Raw genomic sequence first — 19,781 nt, forward strand, 5'->3', positions numbered from 1 at the left:
GCAATAAAATTCAAATTACAAGAATGCTTAACTGCAACACTGAAGGTTTCAGGATAGCTCCAGACACATGCCAGCTTGGAAATTACGCTCACTTCCACTCCACAGATCATTCAGACATGCTATTTACAAATCATCATTTACAGCATCAATCTTTGGGGAAGGGAAGAGGGTCTACAGGAAGCCTTTCTCCAGTGGGCACTTAATATTTAACACTTTGCAACTATAACCAATCCCATTTAGAAAATAGTATGTAATTTGATTGCTGCATATTGGCTTCCTATGTTCAAGTAAAAAATTAAGATGGGAAAGCATGGAAAACACCTACCTATACATTATTAATATTTGTATACTGCCATGAGAAAAAATGACAGTAACAAGAACTTAAGTGATTCTGCAAGTACAAAAGCATGAATTCAACATGTCCCTGAATTACCTTATAAGAGGTTGTCAGTCTTTGATGGATGTTCCATTCTTCATTTTCTTCACTATTCATAATCTTGTGTGTCCATGCGTGTCAAACAACCTGCTACCCCTTAAAAAGAATGATATTTCTTGTTAGGTGCCAATAGTAACAGTCAGAGGTCTACCTGTTTTTACTCTGTACCGGTACTAGAGTGCTACATTTTAATGTAGATATGTCAAAAAAGGCCACAAATATGTGTGTTTTCTTTTTTTTCCATTATCAGATAGTCCTTCAGAAGCTGGGGTGAGAAGAGTTTGCTTCTGCAAAGATGAAGAAAAAGCTAGAGAATAATCTGTGGAAAATAAGAGAAACCAGAGATGTGCTTTCTCTGCAGAGTAAACCTTGAAGGAACCACCTAACCTCTTCTCTGACAGTTTCACCTATCTGCTCCTGCTATGGAACAAGAAAGAATGCAAAGGTTACTGTACGTATTTCTGCCCAACAGCAGAATGTTTTCCTGTGGGAGCCAAATGCCAGGAAAAAACACTTGGTTCCTCCCAGATCATGTTGGTTCTTTATCTCCATCCCATTTGTGTTTCTCTGTCTCAAGAATATAACCTGAGAAAGTAGAGCATTGCCTTTCCCATCCGCTGTCCTGTGGCCCTCCGGCACCACCAGGTAAGTTCCTTCCCCAACACAACGAACTTGAGCTAACGTACACTGTGTTTCAGATCAGTGAACACGCCTTCCCAACACAAGCAATACCTTCAGCTCAAAAATCATCACCTAAACCCTTTCCTTTCAATATCCAGCCTCACTGAACTCCAGTACCCATCCCTATCCAGTTCCTAGCCTTTCTTATCCTCCCTCCTGGCCGATAACAGCACCAGTCCCAACAACTGACCTCTGCTCAAAGCGCTGCCACGAGCCTTTCCTGGCCACTATTCCATTAATTCTCCGTACACATCTGTCCAGCTGGCATTTCATCCACTTAGTCTGAAAGATCCTTGAGAGAGGACCCTCCCCATTCTTACACACTGCAATAATGTAACAAATAATAAAAGCATTAATTACTTCATTGCATAGCAGATCACGCAGACTGGGAGTTGTTTTTGTTGCATCAGAACAATTTTAAGAACTGAACCTTCAGCTTAGAATTTGTCACTTCGTGCAACATATGATTGTGCTTTGCTGATGATAGCTCAGAAAAAGAAGATGGAAAAAAGCTCTTCATCCCTCTTTTGCACGTTTTCTAAGAGCTTTGCTTCTCAAGATAAAACACACGAGGTCTGCAGACACGCTCACAGCCCTGCACAAAACTGCACTGCCATGACCTATTTTGATCACATTTCCAGCCTTGTTTTTGCATAGTTGATCAGTTGTTAGTTCACCTTCTCTTTTTTTTCCTTTTTCTTTTTAATTTTTGCATGATTTCCACTTAAAAACCCACACATTTTTTATTAGCTGATGCAAATTAGAATTGCACTGACTTCACAGACTACAGACAAGGTAACAGATTGCTCCACTAAAAAAGTAACAAGCATTTTTCCCCCCAAAGGAAAATTAGCTGCATATGGCAAGAATAAGATCTGTAACTTTAATAAAAAGAAGTTATATTTAGTGAAAGTAAAGCTCACTTACTTAACTTGACTAAGTTTGCTTAAAACACTAATAATTGTAGCAAAGTAGCACACTAAAAACAAAAGAAACATCTTCCTTATCTGCTGACAAAGTACCATGCTATCTAAGACACCTTAGACTTTTCCAAATCAATACATCATTTCATTAAAGTCACTGCATACATCATGCAGAAAACAAATTCCAGCATGCGTATGCACTTGTTTATAATGGAGTATTAAGGTCACATAGCCAGCAGGAAGAGGACCATACTTCTTGATGTCAACTTAGCTGTACAAAGCAGGAAAAGTTTCATGACACGACTTAACGTCTAGCATGGAACTAACCACAGCACAGTTGTCTCTGAAGTATTCTAATACATTTAAACCAAAGAAATAACATAGAAGGAAGTCCTATGGATTAAGGGTAATCAGCATTCATGATTCTCACAACCCACTTTTGCTGTCCCTTTCAGAACTCAAACAAGCTAAATGTGTTTTTACTGAAATGGCCTTTTGAAAATGGGCAGTACGTGTTCGACAAACAATTTAAATGCAACTATCATCTTCCCATGTCACTTAGCTTCCTATTTCAAAAGCTCTACAGACAGAGAAAGGCAAACAACCATGTTATTGTCTTCTTATATTCCAATCAATGTTTGAAACAAACAAACAAACATGAAATGCCAATATTTCACAGGGCCTTATGATCCTGGGGGGGCTGGAACCAGACATCTTTGAGCTGCCTTTCAACCCAAGCTATTCTATGAATATATCTTACGTTAGCTGCTATACCCTAGACATCAAGGGGCTAACATGAAAGTCACCAAGCTGCTAGTGCATACTCCTGCCACCAAAAGCAATGAGTTTATCATGTGTTAATCCTCCTAAACATCACAAAAAAATTATTTCAAAGGAAAGAAGCTTCACTCTTCATGAGTGATCATTAAAAGTTATACATTTCTCATGAGAACACCTGTAATGCCATCTTCTGGCTTGGACATATTTGAAGTAACAGGGAGTTAATCTAAAAGTGCTCCATCAGCTTCAGGTGTGTGTAGTAGCAATCATGCTGCCATTATAGACTAACGAGCAGCTGTTGTGTTGTTACATTCTGCAGGTGAACAAAACTTAAGTTTAGAGGTATCATTTTACTAACTATTACCCATTTAATGGTGAGATGTGAGGTCTGACTTTTGGACCTGATGGAGAACTAGGGGAAATTACCCAGCTCAAGTAACTGCAGGTCTGCAAACAGGAAAGCAACAGATGAGACATTATCTTCAGCACCCACTGTTAACACATCAGCTCAAACCATCCTCAAAATCCCCATTTGTACGCTGGCACCTTGTGGATACAAATGGGACCTTGTGAAGAAAATGCCACAGATCTAGTAAGCTCAGTGTTAGTGGTGATCTACAGATCTTTTGCAGGAGAGAACGTTGCATCAGTTCATACAGCTGCAATACTCCTTCCCCAGTCTGCATGGGGTACCTGCAGGGACCCTGCAGCACGCTTTGAGGTCGAGCATAAAAGGCAGCCCCACTGCTAACTTACCATTAGCAAGTTTCAAACAGTACAAACATAGAGAAAACTTAGCCTTAAAAGTGAGCAATAATTCAGACCAAGAGTTAAGGTGTAAGATTTACCCATTTTAACACTATTTGCTATCACTAAAGTATCCCAGCACCAACTTCTCACTGAATGACAGAAGCAGGAAAAAAATCCACAAACTAATTCAAACCTCACTACAGTAATTGTTTCAGTCCTACTATTCACGACACAGCTGATGAGCAAAAAGAGTGCTGCTTATGGAGCTCATTTTATTTAACAGTCTCTGTAAGATGTGTATTTGCTCTGCATTTTTTTTAATAAGGCCTAGAAGAACCAAACTGGGGAGAATTAATTGGATGACTTCAGCGGATAAAGCAACGGTGTTTCACTGCAATAGTATCATTCTGCAAGCAAATGCTGGAACAGAAAGCAGCCTCTCACTCCACACATTTCCTTTAAGGGTTTAGAATTCACAATTAGGAAAAACAAAAACATTGGGTATGTAACCTGAGGCTAAAAATAAGAAAAACACTGGATATGCAACTTAATCTAAGGGGATAGCTCTACTTGCAACGTGCTGCATTCCTTCCAGAGCCTGAGAGGAAGGCTACAGCACATCATTTGTCTCTGTTTCTTGTTTTGATCACGTGTACATTTCTGGCAGGAGCTCATGCCCCAGTGCCTGTGAACCCAGTTCCAGCCTCTGCATCTGGATCATACTTTGTTGCATTGGCATTTCACATCAAGAAGGAGCATAGCAAGTCACAAACACTCCGATTTCTCAGAAGACCTCAAGGCTCATCAGCACAGAACCAAGATGTTGTGCTGTTTGAGTAACTACACTGATGCAAGCTCTCACGTTAAATGTGACAGAGGGGTTACAAAGAGGTTGTTATAATAAACCAACACTGTATGAAGCAGGTGCACCATGGCTGCACTGGAAAGTTAGCATTAATGCACTATCTTATCTAGCTGCATAGAAACCACTCCTGCAATCACACTGGGCCTGTCTACGTGTTCCAGCATCATACATCTGGTTTTGTGGTATGCTATCAAAATAGCACAGAATATTTCTTCACTCTGCTTTTAAAGTACATACCTCAGAATTTATTGTCCTTGTGTTACAAGGCAATTTTCTACTTAATCTTTACACAGAACAACTTCTTCACCTTTCTTATGCTGAGAATGCATCAGAATAAAGATCCACCCTTGACCACAGCAACAGGTACTTTTTCTGCTGCAACTAACACTAGAAGCAATTCATTTCTGACAACAGAAACCATTTTGGTACAGTCAGTGACATCTCTGAAAACAAGACAAGGACCAGTGGGACCCATATTGAGAATACATTTGCCAAAATAACACAAACTCATCTACATTTGAAATGGATTACAATAGAGTCAGGGCAGACCTTGCATTAGAACAGGCATGAGCACCATTACTTGGAGCGCGTAAGAGTGGGATGCATAATAATGCTGACTGACATTAACCTCCCCCTGTTCTCTTCCCTTCCAAAGGCCACCTCTTCACCTCCCAGCCACATAAGACAGGAATTCTCCCTATGAGCCGCTCTTGCTCTGAAACCAAACCATCCTCCTCTCACGGCAGGGCTCAGTTTCTGATGACTCCTTTCATTTTTTCCCTTAATCATCCAACTGCATTATCTTATTTTGTCATCTCAACCCACAAAGTACTTGTAAACAAACACCATCCAATTAAATCCACTGGAATTTTTGCAGCTTGGTTATAATACAAAAACCCTGACCCACACAGAAGTTCGGTGCAACTAAAACCAACAAAACCTAATCACCATGACCTACTGCAGCAACAACTGCAGAACCAGAGCAGCATGTCAGCAGAAAAGGCTGAAGGGACCGTCACCATTGCCTTGGGTGAGGTCACGTTAAATAACACTCCCCATCCCTGGAGGTGCCCAAGGCCAGGGTGGATGGGGCCCTGGGCAGCCCAAGATGGTGGGGGGCACCCAGCCCACACAGGGGGTGGGGCTCCAGGATCTCCAAGGTCCCTTCCAATCCAACCATGCTACGATTCTATGACATACCTGAGCTGAAGAGACACCAACACATGTTAAGGAGTAACCTGTGATCAGAAACACGTCTGCAGATTAGATTCAGATGACAAACCGTTACAAGGAGGAAAGAGCTCTTCAATTGGGCTTCAGAGCTTCTAAACCCAACCTCAGAAACACGCAGGTTCTGGGAGAACAAAGAGACCCAACAATGCCCACAGAATCCATCAAAGCCACATTGAGGACTGCAGACCCAGGTAAACCGTGCAGCAGGGATGACTCTAAGTGGATTATCACCTTGCTGGGCACTTGCGAGCGTTGCTTTCTCTCTTCTGTCTCATTCCATTCTTTGCAGTCCCGATTTTAAGGCAGCTTAAACCTGAAAAAATACAGGAAAGTAGAACTGAGCCATGCAATGACAGAAACTGACAGCACAGCGGCCAATACTAAAGGAACAGCAGTCCGAAACAGGAAAAGCCCTCCGATGAGCCAGGAAGGGCTCGTTCAGCTCAGAGATGGGCTCTGTAGGAAGCGCCGAGGCCGAGCCCGCCCGCCCTGTCAGCACAGCCCCGGGGCTGAGGTGAGCGCGGAGGAAGGGACAGGAAGTCCCCGCCGAGCAGAGCTGCGGGAAATCCGGAGTCGTCCCCGCTCCGCAGCTCCGGGCCCGGAGAGGCACCGCCGGAGGCTGAGGGCCGCACTCCGCTGTAGGGTCACCGGCGTTCCCCTCAGCTTCACCGCCCCGGGAGCGCATAGAGCGGCCCGGGGCAGCCCCGAGGACGGGCGGACGGGCGGGAGGGGCGGAGGTGGGGGGGGGGGGGGGGGAGCGGCAGCGCGCCCACGTCCGCGGGGACAGGCGGCGAGAGGGCAGCTCCGCGGAGCGAGGGGGCTGAGGGGAAGCCGGCGGAGGCCACGGGGTCGCGGCACCGGGAGGAAAGCGGGGGGCGGCCGGGGAGCACCGCAGCCGTTACCTGCGCGCCGGCGGGCTCCGCGCTGCGGCCGCCCCCCGCGCTGCGCTGACTGCCGGCGGCGGGGCCGGGCCGGCCGCGGGAAGGGGCCGCGCCGTGCGGGGACACTTTGCGCCCAGCCGCCCCCCGCGGCTCGCTGCGGGGTCAGCGGGCAGGGACTGACCTCCGCCGCAGCCAATCAAAGGCCTTCGCGCTGAGCCCGCCCCCGGCCGCTCGCCGCCGGAGCTTCCGATTGGTCACCGCGCTGACGGCGGCTCCGCCCGCCGCTCGTGGCCCCGCCTTTGCCGTAAAGGGAACGGGGAGGCCTTTGCGACAGCGGAGGGGGAAGGCCGCGGTGGTTCCGGTGATGGAACGGAGGAGAATTGGGCCTTCCCGCTCCCTGTCTCCCGGGGGCGGGTGAGTCGCGGCGGTCGCCTAGCAGCCGTTTCCTAGCAACGGGGCGGGATGGCGCGGTGTGACTAAGCGGACCGCGGGCTTCCAGGAGGGGGCGGGGCTTGGGGTGCGCGAGGCGAAGGCGGGAACGCTGAAGGGGCGCTGAGGGCTCGGGGCGGGTGGGCAGGGGCCAAAGGCGCTGCGGAAGAGCAGAAGCGTTGCGTTAGGCCGCTGGGTTATTTACAGCTTCTGAAGGGAAATGACGTTGCGTTATAGGGGGTTACGGTAATTCAGCACGAGCTCGTTTAACCAGAGGTGAGCCTACGCAGTCGTTGCAGGTACACAGCTTGGGTTTGAGGCCTTTAAAGCTGGCAGGCTCAGGTGCTGTCTCAGGTCCGTTATTTCTTTCATTTCTTTCTCCATCCTGTTTTCATCTCTCATTCCTGTCTTTGCAGCTGCACGTGATTTTATGCTTTTGAAGCCTAACTAAAGCAATGGTGAGAACGATATACAGGAAAATATCTTTCTTTCTATACCGCTTTCCTCTCTGATTCATCTCACTATAAGGTCTCCAGAACTGGTTCCTGTTGTTTATGCAGGAGTCTGACACCACAGGGCCTTATCTTAATTGTTTTTTCGATGCTGTCACGAGTAAATAACATAAGTGAGGGCTGGGGTTGTCATTTCCTTTGTGTGGATGCAATTGCTTTTCTTCACTCTTTGAGCTTTCCACCATGCCTTCTTACTGTGACTGAGCCAAATTCAGTCTGTCTGACATCTCCCTCTTTGAAGTTAAACCTCTTCAAAATAAGCCCCTCACGTATCTTTTCTTAATGACTTGACCACTCCTCTTTGCAAAGCGCTCTGCAAATTAATGCTATAACACAAACATGCAATGGTGGGATCAGGGAAAGCACAACCAATATCATGTGGTGAAGGTAAAAATTTCATAGTGCATGTGCTGGAGGAGTTCTAAATCTCTCGTGCTCTTACAGCCTTGCTGCGTCGCATGAATTTGTGCATGACAGATCTGTTCATTTGCCACGAAGAATGACAGCTCAGGTTGGTTTTGCACATAGAAGCAAATGTGCTGAGATAATTTTACGTTATTAGATGTTCTTGTAGGAAGAAATAAAACTCAAAGATGGGAACAATAGCTACATAAAATATTTTAAGTGATTTGTGAAGAAGTTTTACGATGGTTCGGGCCATAAATTTCCACCTCAAGTAGAATCACAAATAGATTCTTCAGATAAAGAGGGAATTTAAAGTATCAGATCTAATCTCTAACATGGAATGTGGGAAAGGCTTCTTAGGTCTGCTATGGATTAGGTGAGGTACGTTTTGAAGTTGCCAGGTCAGCCATCACTGTCAAAGGTACCCCAGCAGAGGGAATTGGAGATTATTCCCTGCAGGGAAGTGCTTATTTTGTAATTTTAGATTCTCTTAAGTCTACACCAAGAGAAATACTGCTCAATTGTGACAGTAGGCAGCAGCCTGGGTAGCAGGTCTTGGTCTACCCCTACTACTCTGTGGCTTTGGGAAGCCATTTCAATGCATATTTCAGTTACAGTTTTAAAACAACAACAACAACAAAAAAATCACATTATGAAAATGAAAGTACAATCCTCAATGCTTGATAGTTTTAAAAATGTGTAAAGATAAGCTAGATAAACCCTAGTAACCTCAGTTTGTTAACATTCTCCTAGAAAGCAATATTTTTAAACATTTGGTGTGATAACTGGAATTATGATTAAAAACATAGAAAGGGAATAGCTAGTCTTTATTAAGAGACAGAACTGTTTTCTTCCCTTCCTAAGAGATGTGATACTTAACATTTCACCAGCAGCCAGCTAGAGACAGATGGCTGCAGGAGCCTACCTTGGTTCTGCCAGGTTTAAAGAGAGGGGGATCCCAAAAGCATACAAGAAAACTTCCATAAAGAAAATAAATCTCACTCCTGAACTCAGAGTAGATGAAAGGTAACGAGTTTATTTTATGAAAAGGGCAGTGGTTAGATAATATATTAAAACTGTATAGAGTAGTATCACTGATAAAAAAAACACCCTTGTGATCATGGGTAAATCTGTTTTCTGGAGAGATCTGACACCCTTTTAGCCATTTGCATATTGACTGGAAATTTTGGGGTGCTTAGCTACTCACACTTAAAGGAGAAATTTGAATTATTAATAGGTTTTCTTGTAAAGCTACACTGAATGTTCCAGCAATTGAAAGAAACATCCCATTAGGTTTGTGATAAAGGTTTCCTTTTAAATCTTTTTCTGAATGTTTAAATGCTTTTAAGAGCCTTTTACACTTTAAGTAATTTTTTTGATTTAAAACTTCTCAGCCATTAGACCCTTGAGACCAAGCTTAAAGGCATAGTTGACCTTTTGTATTATATAAAAACACTGTTTTGGATTACAACATTTACGTGCTCAGAGTTTTGCATGTCCAGAGGTAAATGAATCTTTGGTCCTCCTTAAATTAGCCCAGTTCTCTCCTGTATATTCACACTACTCCCCTTGAGTCTATGTGCAACAAAATATAGGACTTGTCCTTCCCGTTTTGTTTTTAAATAGAGTGAGATTGTCCTGTTCACCCTTAGTGGAGAAATAAACATTGTCAGTTCAGATGAAATTCCCACTTGAAACATCATGCCTGCTCTTCAAGCGATCCCTCGCAAAGGAAATGAGGATTTAGCAGATTTAGCAGCAGAAGATAGAGAAAGATTTGATTGAAGTTCTCGTATCTTTCAGAAGCAGACCTTGAAAATTGTCATCTTAATTTTTGTTAAATCCTGCAAATCTACATTTTCAGTAGTATTGTATTGGAACTGTAAGTTTCTTCACTACATTGTAACTCTTATACTTTATGAACGTTGCACTGGGACAGAGTTTTGCACAACTGTTAGTTTATGACTTGTTTACAGAGTAATTGTGCTTTAATTTTAATAATGGTAGTACAGAGTCTAAAAATGTGTGGTGTTCCTTCATATCTTTATGGTTATCTGTTAAGTTCATAATAGTGTAATCTTTTTTCCTAGGTAACTTAGAAGAGGAGTGCCTATTAGCCTGTCTCTTTCTCTTACTGGATAAAAATAACTTCAAAGCTGATTTGCAGCAATCAGAAATAATTGGTGAAAACCTACAGCATTCTGTGTTACATTGGATGTTCTCACAATGAAGATATCTTTGCTACAGCAGATGTATAAGGATGTACTGGCAGGTACTCCATTGCCAAAGGAAAGCTATTATTACACCTCTTTTCTTAATCTGTGTGTTGGGCAGTCACAAGAAGGAGATGAATTGCGTGATCTGCCATCCACCGATGACAGCATTAGGAGTCATCAGGATGCTGTTATCCCTACAGCAGATGATGTATCACATAACTTAGCAAACATGAACTTCTCATTTTATCCACGAGAAGTGATGCTGCTTCAATTAACTTTGATCGAAATGCTGGTTGCTAAAGCAGAGTCCCAGGAAATTGGATTCAGCACAAGACAGAAGTACTGTGAAATTCTTCTCCTTCTTTTGAAGGAAACACAAGTTGACTCGAAATTGGTAAGGTTCTGTAACCTGTGGGAAGACTTCTGCAAAAGAAGAGATATACAAGGGATACTACTTAAATATTGTTTCTTTTTATATATCTGCAGGTTTGTCTTCTTGGTAGCCATGATCAGCTGTTATCTCATACGGCTTCAAAAAGTTTAGCGTCTCTTGTGTATTTCCAACTGAAGGAAGAAGTGAGTATCATATAACTTAGCACAGCTTGAAAAATGACTTAATGAATATGTACCTACAAGTTTCTCCATTTGACTTTATAGACAACTTTTTGTAGCTTACATGGCATAGAAGTACTTGTTTTCTCACTACTCCATAATCTAAAATTACTTAGCAAGAGTATTCTTTCATAGTGAGACTTACAGAGCAACACCAGTGCTGCTCCTTTCTGGTATCTATTGCCTGCATGCCTCTATTGCTCCTTCAGAAAAGCAGAGCTGCAGTCTGGTGATGTTCAACATATAGACTGTTAGTGTCCTCAAAACGCCACACAGTTTTTGAAATGTGTTTAGTGTCAGGAACACCGTTGTAGTAGACAGACCAATACAATAAGAAAGGTATTACGGCAAAGGTGTGATAATAGGAGGACCAGCATGATAGAAAGGTACAGTAAAAGAAGAGGATTGCTTACCTATACCAGAAGGTTCTAGGGTCACAGGGGAAAGCTCCACCCAGGAGGAATCTCCAGACAGAACTCCATCCCCAGTGGCAGCCAGCCTTTAAATGAGATCTAAGAGAGGTGCAGCCAGGCTCCATCCCTTCCGGTCCCGCAGCTGAACTGCCTTCACCTGTGCTCCCAGGGCCCACCGGGTCCTTTCCCCAGCTGCTCAATCAGTGGTTCAGGCCGTGACTCAGCAGCTCCCATACGGGATCATAGTTGAATTCCTAACTTCCATTTCACAGAACTTTACAAGAAATAGCACAGATGTGCTTCTGAGAAGAAATATATGTTCAGAGATGCTCTATATGGAAGCTCTAATATTTTTTCATTAAATACACAGCAAATAGGAAAAAAAACAAACAATGAATGCTTCTTGGAATATTAAACAAGAAAATACAGAAATATATTTGATTGACATTCTGTAGGTATTCCCTTGCAGCTGGGGAAAGGACCCGGTGGGCCCTGGGAGCACAGGTGAAGGCAGTTCAGCTGCGGGACCGGAAGGGATGGAGCCTGGCTGCACCTCTCTTAGATCTCATTTAAAGGCTGGCTGCCACTGGGGATGGAGTTCTTTCTGGAGATTCCTCCTGGGCAGAGCTTTCTCCTGTGACCCTAGAATCTTCTGGTACAGGTAAGCAATCCTCTTCTTTTATAGCACCTGTAGCACTGTTGCTTCAGGTCTATCTTCAGTATTACTTGATTTGGGGCATGTTGCCTTACATTAGCAAGTTTTGTTTTCTTTTTCTGGAAAACATAGCTACTTGCTATTGTATGTGACTTGACTTCATGTGTGTAAATACAAATCTAGGTGCTTAAAAGGCACCAGTTGGATACGTTGTTTCTACCTGTGTCTTTTCTATGTTTTAGTTTTATTATTAATGCTATCCAAATATAGTTTAGTGTGAGTATCAAAATAATTATCATTGTATTGCTGTTTAATTTATGTAGTAACTATAAAGCATTTGTTTTTATTTTTTTGAACTCATCTAATTAGAATGCAGTAAATGTCACCTGGCTCAGCTTCAGTTTGAAAAGTCTTCTGGAGTTCCCTATGCATACCCAAGTAGCAGAATGTCTGTGGACTCTCACGGCTGTCATCAAGGATGTAATGAAAGATAAAATGTTACCTGGATCAGGTACTGCAGTAGTTCTATGCTGGTGTCAATACATCAGTGCCCACTAGGGGGAGGGATGTTACTGGTAATCTCTAGAGCGGCTTGACTACACAACACTTATTTTCTTCATTGTAGAGAGAGTTGAAATGTAATTAAAAATATGGCTTTGATATGCTTTAAAACTGGAAGTAATCATAGTCATCGTTTTTCTGTTAATCTGATGCTTTAGCTGATTGTGTTATACTGGAACTCCAACTCTGTAACCTTCTTGTTGTAGGTATTTTGAAGTTGTTGGCTCCTCTTAATGCTGTGCTTGAAGGATTTTACAATTCCATTCTGCAACATCATTTTGATAGTCAACTCTATAATTCACCTTATTCTAAAGCTGCAAATAACTTGGTCAGTTTTGTAGACCTGCTTGAAGCACTTCTGGCTTCTAGAACTGAATTAGAGCTACCACTGAGATGCCAGAGAGTACTGTTTTTAAAAACGTCTTATGTCCTGAACGTCATTAACTCATCAACTCACTATTTTATCAAGAAGAAGTTCATTATGCTTCTTAAAAAATGTGTCCTTTACAAGCCTCAAGAAGATGCTGTAAGTGGGTCTCAATTCTTACAAAACCCATATTTAAAAGAGGATATGCTTGCACTAAGTAATGCTGTTCTGCAAGTTGTGAATTTGACTTGGCTTAATGAAATCCCGCTCAGTGGAAAGGCCAGCTACTTTGGAGGCAGTGAAGCTCTTTCTGGAGATAATAGTCAAAGTGGTTCTGACCAAACTGTTCTTAGAGCCCTAAGTCTGGCTGTGCTCAAAGCATTGGAGTTCAAGAGTCAGAACTCTGCTACAGAGGCAGAAATCAAAGGTAATATTCTCTTTTTGGTTTTGTTCATTAAGCAGCAAGAGTTGTAAAGCTTTTAAATTTGTGGTTGCAGCCCATTAAGATTGGAAGCATGTTCTACTGAATTAGTGGTTGTAGGAAGGTGGGACAAAAAATCCCACCCAGAGAGTTTGCCATCACCATCACTGTGTCCTCCTAAATTAGCTTTTTTCCTTATGTTTTTCCTATTCTTAGCCTTGGAATAAGGAGGGCTTGTGACAGCTGCTCTTGAAATAGAGAACTTTTCCTATTGAGACCATATTTTAATAGTTGAAATAGATGAACCAGCTTGAGAACATCAGGTTTTTCTCCAGCTGGAAAAAAAAATGCTCATAGTACAAGCTTCTACTCCATTTGGGTGGGGAACTAAAAGAAAGGATAGGTGATGGTTTTCTGGTTTGTAATTGGAGGTGGGCCTTCTAAGTACCACTTAACTTGGTTGAAGGCACTGCCAGACAAATAATATTATGGGACAGAAAAAGTAGTGGTGTGGAAGAGGTAAGCATTGTAATGAGGCTGTAAAATAAAAGACAGGGAAATCATGGGAGCTGACAGAGTGTAGTGGTGGTTTTCTTCACTCTGCCTTAGAAATATAGCCCTTTGAAATTAGTAGGTGCTAGGCATTCTTCTCATTCCTGCTCAGCTTGAGTATGTTTGTTCCACTGAATAGATGAATTAGATTAGCAGAAGGGCAGATTGGTCTCTGGTGTTTGGGCATTGCCACAAGGCAGACAGTGGGATGGCAGAGGATTGAGTGCAGTTCTCATTCCTGACAGGAGAGGATGCCTTGCTGTTTCCCACTGGTATCTATTTAGCCTTCTTGGGTGCTCTAAGGAGACACTGCCTGTTAGATATCCTGGAATTCCATCTTTCCACTGGCCTGTCTACCTTTCAGAGGCACATGATGAGTGTCTTCTGATACTAAGCCATGTGAACCTGCATGTGCAAATTGTATGATCAGAGCACCATGCTGTCCTGGATTACAGGACGTGACAAAAAAGGTAAAATGGTTCTGAAGTAGTGTTTCTAGTCCAATACAAGTGAGAATGCACATGTTCCTTATACTCAGTTAAGTGTTGATGAGGCAAAATGTCACAATTACTTCATTTTTTTTATATGGGGATGTATTTTACAGCATTTTTCAGGTGTACTGAGACACCTGAGAAGCTCTAGATGAAAATGCTGTTTTGCTTTTTATATTTCTACATTCTAAAGCAAAGTCCATTTTTAATTCATCTGTACAAGACAGCTGAAGAATTTTACAAGGGATCTTCATCCACTTTTTCGGTATTGTGGAAGATGTCATTTGTGATGCCAGTTGCATTGTTAGGATTTGTAAGTATTTGTAAGGAAGATTTTACTTACAATCCGTCTCCTGAAAAAGTTCTGAGATTTTCTAAGAACAAATGAATAGAATAAAAGTAGGTTACATCTATTTTAGATGTCTCTGGAAAATTGTCTCAAAGAACAAAGTTTTTCTTTTCCCACTTTGTGCTACTGAAATGAGTTGTTTAATTAAACGCCACAGGTGTCATGAGGCATTTCAAGGTGAAAGGAGTGGTGCTTCTATTTGAGTGTTATTGAATGAAGTGGTTAAAACAAGCACCAAAATGCTTTAACAGACTAACTTCCCTTCTGGGAAGCTTGTTGATCCTATCTTTTTCACTAATACGGATTACAGTGGCTTAACTTTAATTCACTCCAATTTTGGGAGCAATTTTCAGATAGCTTTGATTTATAGGGGAGAATTTCATTCTGAATAGTAACTATTAATAACAAAGATAATTAGATATTTCATTTTTTTTTTTTTTTTTCTGAGAGGAGAAGCAACTCTTAAGGTCAGATATTAAGGAAAACCACATAATGATGGCTTTGTTAGTAAAATTGATCCCATGCTGCAGGAAATCTTTCAAAAGCAGTAATTGCAGTTTATATGAAATGATGCAACTGTGCTCTTCAAACTATGGTGTACTTCAAGCAGTGTAAAAGTTCTCACGGAATACCTTTGGGGTAAAGATGTGTTGCTTTTATTTTTTATTTTCTAAATATTGAATATGTGCAGCATTACATGAAAAAGTAGTGCCTAAATTCAGACATAAAGAATCTTTTCTTAGTTTGTCATTATTATTAAGGAGGTTTCTTGACTTAAGGGAGAAGAGTCTGCCTCAGCCATAAAAATACAGGTTTTTTTTATTAATGGGTAAGCTACTACACTACACTGGCATAAGTTTTGAGGTGCTTTTCCTATTGAGGAGTTCAGTGTTCAGAAGGAGAGGATTTCTCAGGCAGAGCACTGCTGGCGTTAGTTGAGAGAGTTCAGTGCAAACAGTGCAGAATCCTTGCTGGAAGTGCCATCTCATGAATGTATTTCTGTTCAAGCCTATGTGCACTTGAAAACTTGCATCATCCGTGATGAGATTATTTTATAAAGAAAGCAGGCTTCTTACTCTGTGGAGTTGGCAGTTTGGTCCCACTGACTGTGAAGCAGTGCAGCAGATTTCTGTACAGTGGTATTTTTCACACTGGGGTTTTTAGTTTCAGCGCTGTTAGAACATCAGAATTGCATTATGGAATGAAAGTACTCATTTTACATCATTACATCTGTGGTATTGACCTGATTATAATTCACCTTTCTTCAGTTTGATATATGCCAATGGAGCTACCTAACTGGGGAGCTAGAGAAAAATATAAACCACAGCTGTACAGGTATAGCAACATTTTTGTAGGCTTTGTGATACATGCGCACCTGCAAGCTTAGGTGTAAGAGGATTCATGCTGCAGGAGTTTCTAGGTCCACTAGAAGGACACTGCTGTATCAGGTAATTGTGTTCTTAGGATTTATCTGCCTTATCTGTGGGGAGAAAGGCAAGGGAGGAGGAGCCTAGTATATAATTAAATTCATTTTCTGCAGGTTAACTTAGTTGATAATGTTGACATCTAAAGGTTGGTGTTTTTAAAGATAAAAAGGATTTAAGGTTAGATAACTGCTTGTTTTCTGAATTTTTTTCTAGATTACTTTAGTACCAAGGAGGAAGAAACGATCTGTGAAATTTGATGCTGTGTTAAATCAGTTGAGCTTAGGAATGATAAATGTGTGCAGTGTTTTGCGTTTTTAACTTTTAAAAATGTCTATATTGGTTAGTAACAAAAAGTGTTTTTTTTTTTTTTTTTCCCTCTCCTGTTCTCAGAAGGCTTTGAAAGTTCCATGTCCCATCTTTTGGCATTCTGGAGGAATCACACGAAGTGTTCCCTGCACTCTCACCCGGTTGCACATCATTGTGAATGGCTCTCCTTGGTTTTTATAGAGCAAGACGATGACATGTGGGAAGCTGCAAAAGCTTTATTACTCATTTATTTAAAAATTGATAGGTTGGTATGCTTTTTATTTGACTCAACTATGAATGATAACGTAATGAGGTTGTTGTGATACACGTAATGCTTTCATTGATTACTTTTATAGAAAGGATGAATATTTTTAATAAGCTCTGGATTATGCAGTAATGGACGGTGTAAGAGCTGTTAACTTTTCTGATAATTTGGTTGTTTTTTTTCATTGAAATGAAGGAGTTGTGCAACAAATTCCTATTAATACCAAAGCATATCCTGCAATTTAGAATAATTGACTTTACATTCTAAGTAGTGGTTAACTAGAGATAAAAGGCAAAGCTGCTCTCTTTCGACACATGTGAAGAATGCAATCTGGTAATCAAGTTTCAAGAATTTAGGGACCTCTGGCAAAGTAGTGCTCTCACATCTGGACCCATGTAAATTCTGTCACTACTAACATCAGAAATGATTTTTTTGTGAATTTCCCCTGGATGTTCACTACTTCATTGTTCAAGTTAACATACAAGAGTGTACGTTAACTTATAAAATATTTTTCAAGCTTCAAATGCAAGGACATTGCGAGTAGTGTCTTAGATACATAAAATAACTTTTAGGCTCTTTTTTTCCAATGTGGTGGATGTTCAAGTTTAAGAAAGTAATACAGAAGTATCACAGAGAACTGTTCAGATATTTTAAGTATTGCTGCTTCTAGAATTAAGGACATGCTGTTTAAGAAAACCTGCTTTAGGTGCTTTGGCTTCCCAAACTGATCTACCACCCACCTGTGTTCATTCTCTAATATGAAAACTGCTTTTCTTCCTGATATTTACGTTTTGACAGTCTGACTCTGGGATGTTGGAATTCAAAATACTGTATACTGTAAAACAGATTTCAAACCCATCTTGCATAAAAAGCTCATCCAACAAAACAAGTTACTTTGCTGGGAATCCTGTAGGTGCTTTTTTTTTTTTTTTTTGCTTTTTTTTTTTTTTTTTTTTTCCCCCAGGATTTTATTGAAAATATTTTCCTGGAAATCTGATCACTGTAAAACTTGTAGGGCCTAGCATGTGTGCACTTATTGTCTGTTAGAGAACATCAGAAAAGATCAAGAATAAAATTTTCAGGAAATGTCTGTTCTTAACTGTAGAATTCCACTGATTTTAATCCATTTCACAATTTACTTTTCAGGTTACGGTGTGATGCTGCAGATAATTTAAGTTGGGAAGAGGAGGAAAGCTGGGACTTCCATGCACATGCAAGTGGTTATAATCCTCACTGCATATTTTTATTTTTTCTAGAAAAAATCTCTTTTGATTCCACAGTACTTCTAGATTTTTTGATTTCATCAGAAACTTGCTTTCTGGAGTACTTGGTGAGGTACTTGAAACTTCTTCGAGAAGACTGGCATCGGTTTGTAAACATCTGTAACCATTTTGATACCAAGTGTGGTTCTTCTCAAGCAATGTCTTCTATCAAGCCTGGACACCAAGAAAAACAAAGCTGCATGGCTGGTGTGAGCTTGCAAAATGTTTGTTGTGAACCAGAATCACAGACTTTGATACCTTTGGCTTCTTCTCACAATTACTTAGTGTTTACAACAGAGCAAGGTGATAATGAAGTTGCAGAGTCTAACCAGTCTAACTCATTGCTATGCGATGATAATACATCTCTGCTGGGTTCTCTTCAAAGACTTGTTAATTATGACAGCTCAGAAGATTCTGAATTAGATTCAGTTGGAGAAGAGTGCTTAGTAAACACAAAGCAGATGCCTTTACATAAGGAGTGTGAGACAATGATAAGGGAAGCTGTTTGCAGCTACACAGATGATAAACAGAATAAACTCGAGTCTGAAGTGTTGCCTCTGAAACAAAAGGGATCTAATACCTCATCCAGTCTGGCATGTATATTGTCTTCAGATAACATCGTTCCTCTAAGAATAATGCTTTATAAATCAACAAAGTGTTTGGAAGAACTGCAAAAAGCAATTTCTAGATTGCAGGGAAGAAATCTTTTCCCTTATAATCCATCTGCGCTGTTGAGACTACTGAGTCACATTGAGAAGATTAGTAAGAACATGAGTTCACAATAAATCAAAGTAGTATTCTTGTGACTTCTGACTAGTGCACTAGAGATGAATGACTTCTAAGGCCTTTTGCACCTATCGGTGTATTAAAACTGGATGAACGTGGTTTTGGTTGACACTGTAAAAAGTCTGCAGTTGTGCTCAGTGATGTGACCCGTTACCTCAGGGTCTCAGGCTTATTTGTGGTATGTATGTCATGCACTGTATATCAGTAGTAATTGCTAGGAATGCAAAAACTGCTAATAAATAACTTATCTGAAAGAATATCAATACAATATTTAGAGTCTTGTCAGTTATACTTAACATCGTTCTAATGTAGCAGTTTAGTAGTGATTGCCAGATTGGTGGTGATTGTGGACTCTAAGCAGTTAAGAGGTTAAGTGAAATAAAATACTACAGCTGGGGACTGATTTAATGTTCATACTGTGTGTGTTGAATCTGTGCTCTGCTCCAAGTGAACGTGTGGGGGTACTACCAATATCCCAGTAATCCATGCCATCTGTTTTCCTTGGTTGAAGTGCTTACCTAGTGCTTAGGAGGTTCTGTTTACTTGATCTAATCAATGATGTTGCCACCTCAGTAAAAATTGAATCTATTTTTTTCTTAATATTGCGTGGTATGCTCCTTTTAATTATGAAGGAAAGTTTTGCATGGTACTAATGCATGTTTTACTTATTTACAGAACTTTTGTTGGAACATTATGTTTAAAATCAAGAGAAATGAAATTCCAACAAATTCTTACTTCCTTTACACACTTCATGTAAGTATCAAATATATCTGCAAGGTAGAGAATTATAAATTTAAATATCTGCAGTGTAATGAGGTGGATGTTGAATGTAATCTTAAATGGTTGCCTCTCTTATTACATCTAATTTGAATAACCTGAAAAGTAAGTGTCTGAGACTCTGCTAGGGAAAGTTCAGAACAGCATCCAAACCAGTGTGTGCACCAAATAGGAAGCCACCTAATGTTGGTAAACTTAACATGCAGCTTGTAATGATCTTATGAGGGTTAGGCAATGGGAAAATACCAGTGACAGAGTACTGTAAATCCCACACCTCATCACCTCTGAAAGAAGCTGTTTTCCTCTTGGGATCATCTCTTGAAGGTAAGTGGGCTATTCTGTTTGAGGACCAGGTAAGTTGTCTCTTTCTCCTTTACAGGAACTCTGTAGTGAAAAATAGATGTGAAGATAAACAGTTTCTGAAAC

At 41.0% G+C, this 19,781-nt stretch overlaps 1 protein-coding gene across 1 annotated transcript; it reads left to right on the forward strand.

Moving 5' to 3' along the window:
- Positions 1–10,121: 10,121 nt before the first annotated feature.
- On the forward strand, positions 10,122–18,577 carry LINS1 (lines homolog 1; the record flags this gene model as incomplete). Its single annotated transcript, XM_079540830.1, has 6 exons — positions 10,122–10,505; positions 10,598–10,687; positions 12,161–12,302; positions 12,559–13,146; positions 16,350–16,530; positions 17,677–18,577. The coding sequence occupies 6 exons, from the start codon at positions 10,122–10,124 to the stop codon at positions 18,575–18,577; spliced, it is 2,286 nt and encodes a 761-aa protein (XP_079396956.1).
- Between the last annotated feature and the right edge of the window lie 1,204 nt (positions 18,578–19,781).

This window comes from Tetrao urogallus, assembly GCF_951394365.1.
Source record: "Tetrao urogallus genome assembly, chromosome: 11".
NCBI lineage: Eukaryota > Metazoa > Chordata > Aves > Galliformes > Phasianidae > Tetrao > Tetrao urogallus.